Source organism: Xiphophorus maculatus, chromosome 13, assembly GCF_002775205.1.
Source record: "Xiphophorus maculatus strain JP 163 A chromosome 13, X_maculatus-5.0-male, whole genome shotgun sequence".
NCBI classification, from domain to species: domain Eukaryota; kingdom Metazoa; phylum Chordata; class Actinopteri; order Cyprinodontiformes; family Poeciliidae; genus Xiphophorus; species Xiphophorus maculatus.
Window position 1 is genome coordinate 4,556,760 of NC_036455.1, and position 18,414 is coordinate 4,575,173.

At 36.5% G+C, this 18,414-nt stretch overlaps 1 protein-coding gene across 7 annotated transcripts in view; it reads right to left on the reverse strand.

Moving 5' to 3' along the window:
* The window catches only part of LOC102220667 (sodium bicarbonate cotransporter 3-like), a 46,945-nt gene extending 32,511 nt beyond the window's left edge, over positions 1–14,434 (reverse strand). For 6 of the 7 annotated variants that reach the window (XR_002753646.1, XM_023344508.1, XM_014474516.2 and 3 more), the window contains exons 1-3: positions 14,330–14,434; positions 1,785–1,866; positions 179–328 (exon numbers count right to left, since the gene is read on the reverse strand). Coding sequence is in view for 6 of the 7 variants with exons in the window: in XM_023344508.1 (XP_023200276.1) it covers positions 179–328; positions 1,785–1,866; positions 14,330–14,371 (274 nt within the window). In the remaining variant the exon portion in view is untranslated. Of the gene's footprint in view, positions 1–178; positions 329–1,784; positions 1,867–8,526; positions 8,829–14,329 lie in introns of those variants that run through there. The other variant, XM_014474521.2, reaches the window with a different exon arrangement.
* Between the last annotated feature and the right edge of the window lie 3,980 nt (positions 14,435–18,414).

Here is an 18,414-nt window from a genome sequence, read left to right on the forward strand (position 1 = left end):
TTTGTGACAGCAAAGGATCCATTAATAAACTAATCTGGGAGACCTAGAGTTTTTTTTATGATAGAAATTAAAAGAGTGGCTGTAGAAAGTCAAACAGGAATATAACCTTTTGCAAAAAGAAAGTGTATTGAGTTATTTACTGTTGACATGGTGTACTTAAATAAAAACAGAATCGAACCATAACTGGGGGACTCTCTTCCATCTTCCTTTCCTTCTTCATAGTCTCTGTCCTTCTTCTTTCGGTGATGTCTGCGTTCTCTGTGGCGGTGCCGCCGTTTGCTCCCTCTTCCAAATGGAACGTGGACCCCTACGTACACAGCTCTGTGACCTGGGAAAGAAAGGAAACTTTATTTAATAAAGGACACACAAGCAACTTTATTGCTTGTGTACATAGCATTGCCAGGCATGCTATGTACTTTGACTTCCCATCTATACGAAGAGCAAAATATTTTTTTGTCAAAGTAAGCAAATAAAAGCACAAAAAGATAAACCAAATTCTTAGTTTAATTCTTTCTTACAGGAAACAACTATAACAACAATATTAACATTTTAAACTGAGTACATCAACTTTGTTTTCAAAAGCATAAAAACACTCTTAGATAAAAGGTAAAAATAGTTTTGGCTTCAAAAACTGACATTAGATTCAAGAATACAACACTGTAGAGAAGACAGAAGGAATCTCTTTCCATTTCTTTGGAAAGCTTAAGTTAATCTACTTGACAAAAACCAGAGTACATTTAACTTTTGCTCTTCTTAGTTTTTTCCCCTCTGTGTTTTGTCTGCTTCTCATCATTGTTACTCCCACAAAGGAACTGCGTTTCGAAATAAAGTGGCCTATTTTCACCCAACATACTCTACCGTCACCCACTTTTAACTGATGAGTCATTTCTCTTTGATTTGAGGGGAAACTCAGGAGAAATGACACCAACATGCAGCATGTAGAAAAAAAAACTCAGAGGAAATGTGAAGAATATGGATGAAGTGAACAATGAGAAACAGCAATGGAGGGGGAAGAGGTAGACTGGAAAACCAAGGTATTAACAGATTTAATTATTTTCCACAGTAAATATGTGGCCTCTAAGAAAATTTATTTTACAAGATCAGCTAACACTTGACGCAGAATAAATTTAATCAAAAGAGTGCCATAAAATGAGCGATATTTTGAGGGAGTAAAATAATACTTTAAATCATAAATGACACCAACTTTTGTAACTGGGTGTGCACTCTTAACATTCACCATTACGTAATGGGTACAACCAAAGGTTCTTACTTTGCTGTTAATGGAATTATGACAGAAATGTGCCGTTTGTATACCACAAAATGATGTCAACAGGAAATTAGAGCCATTAGAGTTTCCATACAGATAGAGACACATTACTGATGATTCCATTCTTTCCACTGCTTATTGGTTTTCAAGACTCTTGAGAGCAATAAGGCTTAAACTCATCAGCTGTTTTCTGCTGATTTGATTTTTATGGAGTTAAACAGTGGCTATTATATTTTTACATATGGAACTTCATAGGAAATTATCAAATGGTTTTCTTTTCATTTTCCCTAGAAAAATCAACAACAGTTATATACTAAAAACTTAAAACTGTTTTTTAATCTGCCATAAACATCACAATTAAAACAAAAATATATATCCATTAGCATCACCTAAGGTTAGGTTATTAGAGAAATTGGACTTTTTTCCTCAAATTACCAAATATTTCGATTTATTACTGAACAGTAGATAAAAACCAACTGTTAGTAAACTACGTTTAGCTGAGAGGCTTTGTACTTACTTTCCAAATCTTCTGTCTCATAGTTTGAAAGAGTGGTGAAGCTGGTCTTCCCGTGGTCAACCAATGCCTCTTCATCTAGACCCTGGAAACAATGACAACAAAGTAAAGAGTTAAAAAAAATCAATAACGCTCTATGTCGTCAAATGTATTAAACATTTAAACAGAATTATAAAATATGTCTTGTGGATTGTAAGTCTTTATAGAAGGAAAATAAATTTTTTAAAAAGTTAATAGTTTTGTTGAATGGACAAACAGGACAATAAATTAGGTATTTTGATTAAAGTACATTCCATAATCAATGTTAATTTATACTGCATGTAATCCTTTCAATTACAGTCAAATATTGTACAGAAACTGACATGTTGTTTTGAAATTGATGAGACCGTGGCAATAAGTATTATGCAGCAAGCTCTCTTACACATTTTATGAGGGTTTATCTATGGGTAATGTTCCACAAACAAATTAGTCTTTGTTGATAAAATTGTACTTATTTTTAATTACTCATGCCATTAAGGTTATGTTTCATATCAACTCCAATAGGTTAACTACAGCAATAAGAAAGAGAACCACCTTTTTCAGAATATGCAGTCCAATATCACTATTATGAAAACATGAGTGATTCCAGGGCTTCAGCTAGAGAGACATACAGCTCCCAGTGATACATATACACACCCCCTGGCAATCAACATCAAATTAAAGCATCCAGATATAATTAATACAGTACTTGAATACACACAAATACCAAAAATATGCATTTTACAAAATTAAAAGCATAAAAAAGAAACACACAGGAACAGAGACATAAGTCTATTCCTCCCTTAACACGTACCAAACTTGATGCACAGTACAGACCAAAAGTTTGGACACACCTGTGTGTCCAAACTTTTGGTCTGTACTGTACATCCAAACACTCCGCAGATTCTTTTCCCTATGTGAGTGAATATTTCAGACTGAATGAAAAAAATGCAAAAAATGTATCTCTAAAAAAGAAAGACAGAACTGCAGTACAATAAAAATCAAAAGAAAAATGGTTCTCCTTTTAAAGACAAAATGGAAAATGTAAAGATAATAAACCCAAAAAGAGCCTTGAATCTACAATGGAATGCTTGTGTGTGTGGTGTGTTGCAATATCATACTTACATACCAGACTTCAACCCAACAGAAATCCTTCTAGGGGATGCTAAAGAAAGGTTTTCAAAAATAAATGTGTCTCTATTCACTGAATTTTTAGGCCAACTGGAGGAAATTCCAAACCTAATATCAGTTCACTGGAATGTGACCTATTTTTGTTAGATGTACTTTTTCTGTTTTTCAGTACCACAAAGGTGGACATGCTGGACACACTGTAATAGGATCGGCTTGTTTGCATAATCTGTGTGTTTCAACTAAATGTGACGTTGCCAGAGGAAAATGTTGTTTTAGACAAACATTGTTATAGAGTGCATAAATACCCAGAGGGTGTGCTACAGCTGCCAGGTTTATACTACTTCATAGTCTATTTTTCTATTTCACTTGTAGTTCATATATAATTCTACATAATATATAATTCTGGATAGGCACCACCTGTCAACATCAATTTTCAAGTCTTGCCATGGATTCCTTAAATAGATTTAGAACTCTACTTTGACAAGGCCATTCTAATACATCAAAAATAACTCCATTGTAATCCTGGCAAGATTCTGGCACCACCAGAATCATGCCAGCATGTGAACTGTGTTTCTTGTGTTTTCCTCCTCACATTTTGGCAAAATTTAAAGTTTGGTTGAATCTGACCAGAACATGTTTGCTCTTCACAGCTTGAGGCAAACTAAAATAAAGTTTCCAATAAGAAACAAAGAATCACTGTGGCATTTTATTTGAATTAACACTGAATTTGGGGTAGACTTTATGTTTTACTTTAGCAGAAATCAGATAAGCCCAAGTTTACAGGCAAGGCACACAGATTTTGAAACTACCTCTGACGAAATAACTGCTTCTCTACCACTGTGCTTCTTAAAGTACTCATCCAGAAAGTCTGCGTATTTTACAGCAGCTATTTGTCAAGAATCAAGAATCACTGTTTACGTACATGTCGTCTCATGGCAGCTTAGCAAGCTATAAGCACTTGTTAGAGTGCATGTTGCCCTCAACCCCACGTTTCTTGGAACAATCCAAGAACACGTGATGAAACCTGTCACATAGCTTTGTCAAAAATAACCCCCAGTCTATCTGCCACAGTCCCTGAGGCAAAAGGTTGAGGACAGTGAGATCGCTTCTGTTTTCCTCGACCACAGCTGTGCTGTGAGGGCCTAAATGGCCAACGTCACTGGGGGAAGCTAGTAAGAGGGACGAATTGCCAACTGAGTAAGAAAAGCCAACATGAATACAGGACTGTAGACAGAGCACAGATGTGTGGAACTGCAGCATGAAATAGTCTGGCCTTTTGTTAACAATTGTGTGTATTCATAGAAAATATACCTTTTTTTTATCTTACTGGCGATTTTGGTTCCATAACATAATCGATATACTGTATAAAAAGCAATACCACCTGTTTTATTACAGACAAATATTAAATCAGACAAAACTTCAGTTAGGATTGAGAAATTTACTTTTATTTGCCAAATGTGGGATTTTAATCTGTAACTTTCCTCTAAATGAGAAATGTAGATATACCAAGATTAATATGCCTTTAATAATTTGAAAGGTAAAATATCAAGACAAACATAAAGAAGCAAGACTTGAGTTTGAAAATGCACTTTGGAACATAACACCATTTTAGTCCCACCACTAATAAATAATTTCATATTTTACAAACCCCTCAGTGTAATACCAAGAAAATCATGAAAATAGATCAATCTACTTCAGTTTTAAAAGGCAAACAAGATGAATTTGGCCTTTCATGCTGTTGTTTAATTTTAGTGGAGAGGTCTGTTCAAAAGCCCCACTCAATAATTAATAAGTGTGCTAATAAAAACAGACTGGTATAATGTGTGCTTCAGAGGTCAGGATAGGCAATACATGGCGTGCAAATAAAAGCAAAAAATATTTAATCTATTAGCTTTTTCACACTATATGCCCAAAGAGTAGATGGCTAATCCTGCTGTTACAGTGGATGCCATATGAGGATTTTGTCAGCTTATGTGCTCAAACAACCAATGTGTAAGGCTTTAGACATAACAAAGTATTTACAGTTCACATGACCATTAAACAGTAAGCAGGAGTTGATTATTTGTCAGCATAAAACAATTCATAAAACCCTACAACAGATAAAGGAAAAGCATTATGATCACACTAATTGGTCTACATTATGTTTGGTCTACATATACTTACATTCTTAGGAACCTAAGCATAAAAATCTGTACAAAATATGAACATAAATTATACACACATATAAGAAAATTGCTGGTACCCTTCTGTTAATGATTAAAAATCCCACTTGATCACTTCTCAGTTGCATAACTTGAAACTGACAAAAGATATAATATTCTTTTTACATACTGAAAATTAACCAATTAAAAAATGCACTTAATTTGCACAAAAAAAACTTGATTGCCAGCAATTTTCCAATTGTCATTACACAGATAACACTGAGTCAAATCTATGAACAATACGACAACCAACAACTGCAATGTTCTTTCAAAACATAGAACAATGCAGCACAAAATAAGAGCAGCTAGACGAGCCAGAATGTAGTCACAGTTTTATTTATATTCCATTTAGAGGCACTGACCCTCCTTAATTAAACAGGTGTGAAAATGATCGCTGGGCTTGGAACATCAGCCGGCAACCAGATGTTGCCAGTGAGGGTTGCCTCATAGAAAATAACAGAGCTGTATTTTTGATGTCTCTCTGCAGCCACCTGTATGCAGCCTCAATGGTCTGGGTCAGAATGCTGTATTAAAGTTTGTAACAGTAAAATTTAAGAAATAAGGATGACTTGCTTGGAAGTGGTGCTGAGAGAAAGACCCTTAACTCCCATAGGACTGTGGGTGCACCAGTAGTTTTCTTTGAATTATCTCGAGTTTCAGTTAATTTAGTCTGATTCTGTCCTAATTCAAAGCCTCTTACTTGCTCCAGTATTTTCAAATGTTTTAGTCTTCAACAGCTGGTTTGCCGTAAAAGCCAGCTGTGGCCAAAACATCACTTTCCTCAAATATTGCAGCCCCACTCTGTGAGGTTCTGGAGCTTTAATTTGAATTTTTACAGTGTGTACTGTGACGTTTTCAAGCAATAACAGGTTCAGCCTGGAGGAAAGTTATTATAGTGTACGCTTTAAAGATTGGAGCCAGGTAGAGCAGCGTAATGCCACTATAGTATAAGCATTATGTTGTAAACAACTATGATAGCAACAAGAATGCAAAGAATTTACATCCTGCAATTAAAATGAGTACCATTTAAATTTTACACCTAACGAAGCAAGACCAATGTTGAGCAAATTAGCTGTAAAAATTTACTTTTTTTAAGAGCCAGGTTAACCCAGCTTTTGCCAACGTGTTTGCATGGGCAGAGAAATGTTCACATAGCTGCCAAGCAAGCAGTGAAATGAGCAACTAGCCACACAACATGCCAACATGACTGATTCCCTCTTTGCCAGCCTTGCAGTAACTGGGAACTGATCCAATCAACAGGGAGTATTGTAACAGATGTGCTGCATAGTGGGAGAGACCAGTCTTTTAAAATTACAGTCAAAGCTCAAATGGCTGCCAAATGCACTATTTTCTTTACAAATGAGAATAATTACAATTATTTGAAGCCAATGATGTCAAATTAAAAGATTGTGTCTGAAAAGTAGATACAGATAAATGACTAAAAGTGAAATACATTGGTTAACAATGATATTATAGCCAGGGTAAACATTTTTAATGGTAATTATTACCATAACACGTTTGAATAGAGAAAGATGCACCAAGACTGTGACAAAAAATAGATGATTTTTAGCTTGACTGGCCATGACCAGTCATCAACCTATAAAAAAAGTTCTCTGATCAGTGAATGAACCAAAGTGCAGGACAACATGAATAAAATGTATTCACCCCCCTACATATTTGACTTTTTGCATTTGGTTTCATTAAAGTGGTTCCCATCATAACATCAATTTTAATACACAGATAACCAAAGTATAAACAGAAAATTGTTTTAATGACCCAATTATATGACAATATGGGATGCCACAATCCAAAACTATCAAGCTATGTGACTCCAGTGAACCACATTGAGACCCAATATCCAGAAAGGAACACTGGAACAGTTGTCAACTTTCCAGTAGTGTCCAGCTAACCAAAATTATTGCAGGATACATTACCAACTTATCCAGAAGGTCACAAGGGAACTCAGAATAACTACATGCCTCACTGGCCTCATCAAGGCCACCGATCATGATATATCAGTGAGGAAAAGACTAAGCAAAAAGGACTCCCAAAGGAGAGTTCTAGGTCAAAAGCCACTGTTGACCAAAGTACAAACATGATAGTGGAAGTGTGACGGTCTTGGGCTATTTTGCGGCTTCAGGACTTGGTCAACTTGTCATATTTAATATGTTTATTAATTCTACTTTCTAGGAGAAAATCCTAAAGGAGCCAGTCTGGCCATCAGATTGTTATCTTAAACTCAAGACCACCTGAACGGCACAATGATTCAAACACACCAGAGGGTTCACTTGTTAATGACTCCAAAAACCTACTTTGATGCAGTTGCTTCACCTTAAACAGGTCATTCATGTTTGAAAGCCTTCCAGAGAAGAGTGGGCCAAAATTCCTCTCCAGTGATCTCACTACCAGTAGTTGATAGAATGGCAATCAAAAGGGTTTATGGGGTTATTACTTTCTTGAATGGGTCATATTGTTTTGAACAGCATTTTCCTTAATAAATGAATTTATTGTTATGTTTTCACTCAGGTCTGTTTGATGACCCAACATGTTACATGTGAAAAAGCAAGAACAGCGTTGTAAAAGGGCAAATATTTTTGCACTGTTCAGTTTCTGCCAAACCCATGGATCTGATGGTATTCAGCAGGTTTTGTTAAAATGCCATAAACACAAAGATAGAACTTATAAGGCAACTATGCATTGCTGACTAGCCCCTAAATTATTTACTCCCATAGAGACCCATCACCTTTGAGTGGGACTCAAACACATTCACACTAGCCTCCTCCTCATAATGTCTCCAGAGATCTGTAGTTTAATTATCTAATTGAAGAGCTGGGGTTACCTCATGTCAGCAATTTTGAATGGAGAAAAAAGTCTCTGTATTTACCTCTTTCTGTATTTAAATAGGATCTTTCCTTTAAGCCCAATGCTCCAATTTTGAGCTTATCAGTTTTTAAATGTTCATTTATTCTTCCCTCAGTTAATGAACATCATTGCTATAGCTATTCTGTTACCTTGACAGACCCATTTTCATGCAGCTTTTGTTTTCTTCCCTCGCTTCCTTCCCATTTTGCTTGTCCCATTCCTTCAAGCAGCCATAGTTGTCTGATAGCTTTTTCTGGTTCATGTTGCTTTGGACCAATAAAGGCGCTCATAAAAAAAAGCATTCAGTTTCAAGAGCTGTCACCTCTTCTTTCCCCACATAATATTTTTTCATTCTGGTCAAATGTAGTAACCACAGAGCCCCATTCATTAGCACATAACAGAAGACGACCACAAGCCGACAAATCAATACAAACGCACAAGCGGTACAGCGCACCGAGAGCCTGTGGATTCTTCTCCAAGTGCAGAACACGGATGCTGAGGACACAAACACAAATATTGAGGAGCAGACATACCGTGAGCACATGTTCCTCTTTGCTCTGCTCATCCATTTAGACCAAAACATCCGCAAAACGGAAGCAGGAGAGATGTAAACCAGTTCCTTCTCTATGGCGGTTGTGTGTGCTGTATGGGGGACGCCTGTGAGCCGAGCATGAACAGCGACAGTGTCACACTCCTCTGTTCTCTCTTCCTCTGCTCATCTCTTTATACAAAGGGAAGACGAGCTGCTTCAGAACACACAGTGCTGTGCTCTGCTCTACCCCGTTAGCCCTGCTCCATGCACGGCAGCCAATCCCACCATGGCTCCATGAATATTTCATTCACCCAACCAACAGCTTATAAACACACACACACACACACACCGACGATAGTGTGCACATTTGGAGGACATTCACATTTGGAGGACATACAAGTCTGAGGTATTCAAATCATAAATGAAGAGTTTCCCCCCAGCAAAGATAAATAGAAACAGGCATACGTGTGGGGTCAGTATTCCCTGCGGTCTGCAATGCATTGAAAAAGGACAAATTGCTGTGAATTCATGAGACTCCAAATGTCATCGTTCCTATGACTTTGACTTATACAATCCAGGTCAAAGCATCAAGGTTAGGTATGTCTTTCAACAAGTTCTAATAATCTAAAGAACCACTGTCTACCTGCTTCCTGTATGCAACAAAAATTCCCACATGAGTGGGTCAAAAGAGCATTTTTCTAAAATAGGAGCAACTAGTTCACTTTGCTATTTTAATGAAATTATGTTGATCTCTAGCAACAGGAACACTGAACACATCATCTAGAGGCAGACACACTTAATGCCAGCACAGTATTCTCAAGGGTAAACGTGAAACCAACCCTAAATTGAAATAATTTAGGGTTGTTTTAATTTTAAAATAAATTCAACAGAAAGAGTGACATCTAATGGTGGAATAGATACAGTAGGTGCATTCTAATTTCCATTAGAATATGTATTCTCTGAAATATTTTATTTGTTGTTTGAAAGGTTTTAGATAGCTATAAAAAAAAACGAATCTAAAAAAATGTAAATAGGTCAGTTATGTGAGATTTATAGTGTATTTTTCTACCCTAATACGTATCTAATGACAAGTTTAAGAGAAGTATTAATTTAAACCTAGTATTTGGCTCTATAAAATGTAATTAAAAATACAAAAAAACTAGAACACCTTCACATTTATTCACATAAATCCCACATCAGTTGTATCTCATCAGAATATCATTACTCTGCACTTTAAAGGAGGCCAATCCTGTTTAAACCTCAAACATTTAGTTTAGCGTATTTTGAGCTTTTGAAGAAAGACTGAATGGCAATCTCAAAGACATTTCTGATGCATTCCGGAAAATGCAGCAGCTTATAAATCTAATAGGGACTTCAAAAGAATTTGAAACCAGCCATTTTACTGAATGGAAAAAAGTACACAAGTGGAGGACATTCAAAACAATTGCCAACATGTCAAGTTCGAGGCATCAAAGCAAGTTCACCCTAAAAACAGACTGCAATATGCTAAAAGGTGTAAGAAGACAAAGTCTCCAAAACCCCACAAAACCCATCGAAGCCCAAATTTATTTTCCACAGTAAAACATCAATCAGATTTTGATGCAATGTGAACTTTGATTAAGTCACTATGGCACTTTTTTTTTCCAACTTCAAGCCACTCCACTGTAGTTTCTTTCTGCGCTTGGAACCACTATGCTAATGCTGATGACTCAGTTGGACCAAGTCTTGTTACAGTTATGACATAAATAAAGTGCACCTTCTACAAAATCAAGGGTTTCAATGTATGATTGGTCTTGTCTACCGGTAGCTGTCGGACAAACTTACACCTTACAACTGTTTGGTTGGGCGTTCATGCATGACTCAGTTACAGCAAGATCCTGAGTCATTTGTCTGCAATGTGATCCCAGATCATCACGCCATCATTACTGTGCTGAACATCTGGTGTGAAGGGTTTGTGCTGATAATTCACCAAATGAGGTACTGTTATGAGGTGTGAATAACTCCCACATCACTTTAAACTCTAAGGTTTTGCAACAATGAAAAAACAATCTGCATTTCTTCCAGAGAGCATAGGCTGTATCTGGTTGCAAACAAAGAATATTTGTTCAGTTTTACACAGGGGTGACTCAATGATATATTGAAAGAAGAAAGGAAAGAAGTAAAACATGAATGAAGGAAGAACGCAAAAAATTTGATAATGTGATAGGAAAAAGGCTGCTCCATTTCACACAAAATTAATGGATTTATTGTTTCCAAAGAAATCCTGATGTATTGCCTCCATGACCTACGGATCTAGATCTGTGTTATATTTACTAACACCTCCACTAATGTAGAACAAGCCTGTGTAATGGTCTTAGTCCTACTGCTAAACTCATACAACAATATAACGCAAAGGAAAAATTTCCCCAGACTAATTGGTATACAGTGCATACAACCTCTTTGTACTTTATCTAGTTTTTTGTTCTTTGAGTGTGCCTACTTTCAGAAAGAAGAGAGTGATTAAACTTCTTAGATCTACCATCGGTCAAATAATTACAACCCATATTGTAATGATACAATAAAAATTTAAAAAGTGAAATTGTGGTCGACGTATGTAGGTGAATTTCCATGCAAAGCTTAGCTGCTGCTTCCACAAAAGGTGTGCTGCTGGGCACATCGAGGTCATTAAGTCCATCACAAACTTTTCTCTCCGTATGCAAAAGTATTCTAGGTTCAAACATAAGACCATCTGTCCAACAGCTGAATGGAGGCTTGAATTGGATCATGCAACAGGACAGTGATCTTAACCATGGCAGCAAATCAAGATGTGTAATAAAAAGAAAATAATCAAGCAGCTGCGACAAACCAAAGTCCAGACATCACTCCCCTGTCTGGACTTTGATAAAGTTGTGCATAAACAATCACGTACAACTCTAAATAAGCTAGTGTACGCTGCTACATTGGTATTTATTTGTTTTGTAAAAAAAAGAGAGACAAAATTGATCGCCAGCACTGCAGAAGACAGATATGATCACACAGAGGATGACTATGCAGAGTCTTTGTAGATAAAGTTATTGATTTATGGATGAAACTTCTGTTTTACTAGTTGTTTTTGAATGTGCAAGGACACAATCTATAACGTCAAATTTGGTCATCTGAGACTGAATACTGTGATGCAATGAAACATACACACACACACATACAGGAGAAACTAAATCTTACATCCTGAACTAATTGATTTCTTTATTCCACAGAACTTCAACATGTTTGCACAGTAAAACTGGCTGTAGAGTACATGATGTCTGCACTAGACCTCAAAGATACAGTCTGATTGGAAAAATTGTTTAAGTTGGACTCTTGTCACCTTTGGCTTGGAAAAATACAAACAGAAAAAATGCTTGAAATCTGAAAAAACCCCAGAGGATTTCCTAAAATACATGCTTTAAAAAATTTCCTTTCCAGTATTTTTGAATAAGCATATAATGTTTATTTTTAAGAAGAAAATAAATTGAGGAAAACCATTGTAAATATTTTAGTAGTATCATTAGGGATGCAACTAACAATTATAGTAAAATGTCGTATCAATTATTCTAAAGATTAATATATTAATCAGATTAAGAAGCTGACACATTTTACGGATTTTTCATTTAATCAGTTTTCATTTAAACTTATTTTATTCAATATTGAAAATACATTAAAAGATTCAAATAAACAAATAATTCAATTCATTTTTAAATAAGAAAGTAAACATTTTATTGCCTAAAAGGCAACCACATAGCATTCCTTTAGTGTATGCTTGATCATTTGTAGGACACTGTTACAAAACAGTCTCCCAATGCCTGGACATCCCATCAGAGCATTAAAAGAGTGTGGCACAGCTGCTAACCTATAAAGCCACGAAAATCTACCTAAAGAGACAGGTGGTGCAAGGGAAACAATAAACAAAGAAGCAGCCAAGAGGCCCATGGTAACTCTAGAGGTGCTCCAGAGATCCACAGCTTAGTGAACATGTCAACAAGATAACTATGAGTCGGGCACTCCACAAATCTGATCTTTATGGAAGACTTGGACAAGAGGAGCTTATTGTGGAAGAAAAGTGATGAGAAGTCCTGCTTGAAGTCTGTCACAAGCCATAGGGGTCATAGAAAACATGTGGAAGAAGGTCCTCTGATCAAATCACCATATACAATATATTTCTGGAATCCAAAACACAACGTGGCAGAAAACTAACATATCATTCTGAACACATTATCCTCCCAATGAAACATGGTGATAGCAGCATCATGCTTTGTGTTTAGCAAGGAAAATTGTAGTTATTACATGTTCATTCTTTACATTCAACAACACATCATTAGTGTTTATGTGTCTTTGGTCACATAGTTAAACTATGTTAACTATATCAATAGTCTTGATAAACCAGATTATTGGTACATCTAAAAAAAATGTTATTTGAACCTTCGAACATAAATTTGAGAATGCCGGGTCTACAAAACTGACTGTTTATTGTCATTTTATATCCTGTGTTAAACAGCCTGGTCAAAACTGAACAGCATTTAGCTGTCATTTAAAATATCACAACAGCTTATTAGCTTTGAAGCATATTTTTCAAGTCAAGGGCTAAAGATTACATTTTGAAAGACTCCCCTTTATTGCCTCAAAACAAAAACCCTGCTCAGAAAGAAAACCATAAAATAACAATGCCCCCCTGTTTGAAACCACATTCATGGTTTTTAAACATGCATCTGAATGCTCCATTGAAAGATGAACAATTGTATATTCTTGGGGATTTTAAGCGAGAAAGTCCTGGATGTTGATTAATTACTTTCTGTGGGGGTCGGCTCTGACGAAAGAAGTGCACTGCAATAATGCCACCCCTTGACTTTCTGGGAATCATAAGCATGTGTTTGCTTATGAATACAGTAAGCAAACACATGCAGAAGAGTAGTGGGCTACCCTACACCACCACTGATGTTACGCAGTCGCTGTGCTCTTTAAACTTAACTCTGCAGCACGCTTCTTTTTCTGGTCTTCTTAACACTCAGTGGTCAGAGGCTTATAAGCCTCTCTGTCGCAGAGACACCCAGCAGACAGGATGTGGTTCTCTATTCCAGCACACAAGTCACTGAAAACTTCACTGTAAGGCATGTAAAAAGGCTCATGCTTTTCCGATTTGGCCACTTATCTTTCACAGTAAAATCACCAGCAGTGGGTTATTTAAAGAATATGGTCAAATTGCCATGCAGAGGAGGGTGTAATTGTGAAATGTGCATCTACACTACCTTTCTCTTCTGAGGCTCAACTCAGCTGTAGAGCCTAATGGGACACATGACGTAAAGTAACGTAGCGTGAGAGCGGAAAATGCTTAAAGCGGTTAACTGCTAATCAGTCATTTACTAACAGACTTACAGAGGCACCGCAGGCGTACCAGACTACTACTGTTTTCATATTGTTAAAGTGTTTACAACAAAGCTAATGTTCGGATTTACAGGGAGGAAATATTTTACGAAAACTACTAAAGGGTATGGATGTTATTAACGTATCATAACGAGCAAGATCTTCGGTTTAGTAACAACCCACAGGGGAAAAAAGACATAAAGCGCAAAGGGGAATATATTTGTTATCTTTGTTAAAATGTAGCTTTTTAAAAAGTGTAAAAAATAACCTTTACCATTAAGGACAAGTAAGAAAAGGAAAACCGGCTAACAATAGAAGTGACCGGATGATTATCAAGCATCCCTTTGACTTGTGCTGTTGCTTGGCAAACACAAAGAGCCGAGTACGTACGACAATAATCTTACGTTACAACGTCTTTTCCGGGTACTCACCCTGCTGAGGAGTGGGTTCATTTGTTCTCTGGAATCGTCCATGGCTCCTGTTGTCAGTTTTTCAGTTCCACATCTGTCTTCAGTCACCGGTTGAAGAGCTGTAAAAGGCCGATTGACACTTCGCTGAACGACAGAAACACGCCTCTAACATGGTTGACAATGAGATAGCCAGTTAGCATCCAGGACCCTGTTGTCATGACCAATCAGCTTCAAGAACGTAAGAATAGGGCGGGATATAAGTGTCTGTTGCCTGAAAAATGTCCCAAGCGGGATTTTTGTATGCGTGTGTGCATGGAGGTGATGTTTTTTCTTTTTTTTGTTGTTGTTGATACCTTGCTTGTGTAGGGACGACTGATAAAACAGGAATACAAGATTAAAATGACAAGCACATAATTGGGTTCAACTGAGTTAAGCTAGAGCAGTTCACAAAAAAATAAGGTCAAGGAAATTAAGTTACAAAACAAGTCCATTAGGTTCAGATTACAAGTGCATCCCAGTAAATTAGTGTATAATCGTTAATTTAATTCAAAACGTAAAACACATAAAAAAAAGATTATTTATACATAGCGACATGTTTTAGGTGGATTTTTCTGATAACTTTGATTATACTTTAACTTAATGTAAATCTGAATTTAGTAGATCAGCCATCAAGACATTTTGAAGCACACATTATTTCCCTCTCCTGAAAAGCTTAATGGATATGGCCATTGCTTGGAACCTGCTCACACTGCCAAAAATACCAATATTTGCTTTAATGAACAAAATATCAGTCAAGCAGAGTCTCTTGGCCTCATGGAGAAGATTTGGTGTAATGTCAATACGAAGATAGGACACACCAGAGCTAACTATGCAGCTATTAAAGCAACATGGGCTTCCTTGCCATGTTTATGCATTTATTTATACTAAAGGAGTCTTGAGCAAATATTGAGTGATTTAAAGTACAGTATGAACACCATTTAATTAATCTGACATTTCTGCAATAGAAGTAATTTTTAATTGTCCTGCATATAAGAAAAATTCAATTTTTATTTGCATTATCAACAAAAGTAAGATGTTATTGTTCACTTACACATTTTACTCTGTGTAATTTCATTTTGTTAATTGTAAGTTGAGCTTTGAAGACTTTTATTTGACAATTATTTGAAATTCACCTGCATCCACTTCAGTCCAAAATCAATTTATATCAAGCTTATTTTATATTGTTAATACTTTATTTAACCAGAAGGACTCTAATTTACAAAAGCATGCATGGCCTAGATGTTATGACTTTAAAAAGATACTCCAATTAAAATCGCACAATAAGAGCAGCATTACAAACATACAAAGTCACTGAAAATTCAAAGACTGCAACTAAAAATCATTAGCAAAATCACCAATCAAAACATTGAAGTTCAGATGGTTGATGGCCATGTTTAAAAGTTTTTTAAACACCGAGATGAGTTCAATTTTGGAGGTGACTCAAATAGTTTGCACAGACCATTTGAATAGAGTACTTGTTTATCCAGTGACTCAGTATGAGTAAGCTCTTAGCAGAAGAAATGTTTCAAGTTTTTGGTGGGAAATGTAAAATTGAAGATATCATTATTTAGCTCTAGAAAGCAACCTTGTCCTATAATTTATTTGCTCCTTGCTTCGTTATGGGGAATTACTTCGACTGCTTCCTGGAGGCGTGGACTACTAACGTTTGCTGTGCACCAGTTCGATGCTAAGAAGCTTACCGGAAATTGTCTGTGTTGTAAACAACCATCCCCTACCATGAAGAGAGAAGCGCCGATCCGAACAAATATATTTTATTTATTTTATAAATAAATAAATATAAATTTTATTTATAAAATTTATTTTATAAATAAAATATATAATATTGTTCGCCGCTAGAAGTGCTAGAGAGCCCTGAGTGGAATAGCGGCACCGCCAATAGTCAAACAAAGTAGAACTTCAAGGTAGCATAACAATCTTTTGGCTAACAGCTAGACGTAAGTTGGTCTGAAGAACAGAAAACAGGTGGCAGATAAAGAAAGTGAGACAGGCGATATCAAAGAAAACCGTGTGCCGAAGAGAGGAGCTATTGTCTGTAGTTAGGAAGTTTTTTTTTATTTTTTAAAAAGATGTGGCGCAGGCCTTGGCTTAACTTCCTGAAGGTGGTGGGGAAAATTACACAATCAAGCAAAGAATCTGAAAAAGGGACGCAAAGTTTTTATATTAATTGAAAACGCTACGACAGCAAGATAACAAGGTCCAAAGGGAATCACTTCACAGGTCAGTAAAAAGCTTTGATTAAAAATGTATATAACAGGGTGACCATATTTTACTTTGGGAAAACCCGGACAACGTGCAGGCGGAGGGGGGTTGGGGGCGTTGGGAAAGCCAGGAGAACCTGCAGCGGGGGGGTTGCTGCCCGCACTGACGCTGCTCAGGGATTACGTGACACGCAGCGCTGTGCGCAGTGCCCTACAATGCAATGTAAGCTATGTAATGTGTTTTGAGGCAGTTGACCAAAATCCCGGACGATTTTTAAATTCCCCCCGGACATCCTTTTAGGTCTGAAAAGTAGGACATGTCCGGGAAAAAAAGGACGTCTGGTCACCGTAGTATATAAGGAAGCGGAGCGTAGGTTAGCTATGCTAGCTTACCTTTTATCAACATATACTCTTGCTGTGCAGTTTGGAGTATTTCGGTTCAATTAACACAAAATAAGGTGAACTACACACATTTTCTGACAGATAATCAGGAGTGTGTTTAAGTGCATTGAATAAGACTGTCTGGCATTAACATGTAAGTTTTGGCATTATTCTTAGCACTAAAAAAGAAAAGGCTTCCAGTAACTGTGGTTACATCAGCGCCCCTCGTTGCCCTCTTCTCTTTCCCTCCTCGTCCCCACCGACTTGCAACACAAAGTTACACCCTTGGCGGACGGCATATGACGGGAATAGTAAGCGGTGTGTAACGACATTACGCTTACGGATATGGGCCCCACTACAGACAGTCTATAAAGACTGCGTCAGAGCAACAATTAAAACGCTGGATTCAAAGTATGTCTTATCAGGGCGAAAATACTTAAGCCAAATTGCTATAAAGTTCATGAATAACGTTCATAATGTTTGCCTATTTACCAAGATGTTCACATCAGTGGATATTCTTACTGTTAGTTTTAATGTGGATTGTTTGTTGTTCTAATGGGAAAAACAGAGGCAGTACTGTATAGCACTTTTGAATACTTTAATACTGTACTTTGGAGATTAATGTACATCCAAATTTGGGATATTTATTTGCTATACGTTTTTATGTGTGACGCTGTAATACCTTGACTTCAAGGATGTCATATTAAGCTTGTGCCTTACTTATCCAATACTTTAATACACTCAACACTTCAATACTACACACTGAGTATTTTAGGTCAATTTATAGTGTTTATAGAACTGTCATTAAATATTTTGTCTTGGAAAGAAAGCAGTGTTAATATTTGCATATCTTGCATATCTCTGCTATTTCATACAGACTTGTTCATATGTCGTGTTTTTTTGGGGGACAACAATTGGATTTAAAGCCTCTTGCTCATGTGCTTCTGACAGCTACAAACATATAAAAGCCATCATGGAGAAAAAAAATAAAAAGCTAAGTTAAAATAATATTGTGATACACAGAGAAGCTAACAAAATTGTATAAAAATAGAATTAAAGAAAAAAAAATGTGATACAAATTTTTAGTCATACTGCACAACAATAACTTCATTCATACATTTGAAATCAGATATTTAGATACACTGAATCAAATGACACACACCTTTTCTCACTGTTTGAAGTCAAATCCAACCAACTTCTCGTTTTAGGCTAGTAAGAACTACCAAAATTATTTCTATTTTCTTAATGCCACAAAACTTAACAAGAATAATTTTTAGACTTTTTGTAGCTTTCTTCAAATTCAAAATTACATACATTGAATTAAGGATAATTGTGTTTTGCTGTATACTTAGGTCAAGCCTTTTGGGTTTCCTTCCACAAACTGTTCTGTAGAAAATGCTTAGGAACTCTGAGTCTTGATGAAACTGGATCTGGAGGTCTCTCTGCGTCTTAGTGGTCTCATTCTCC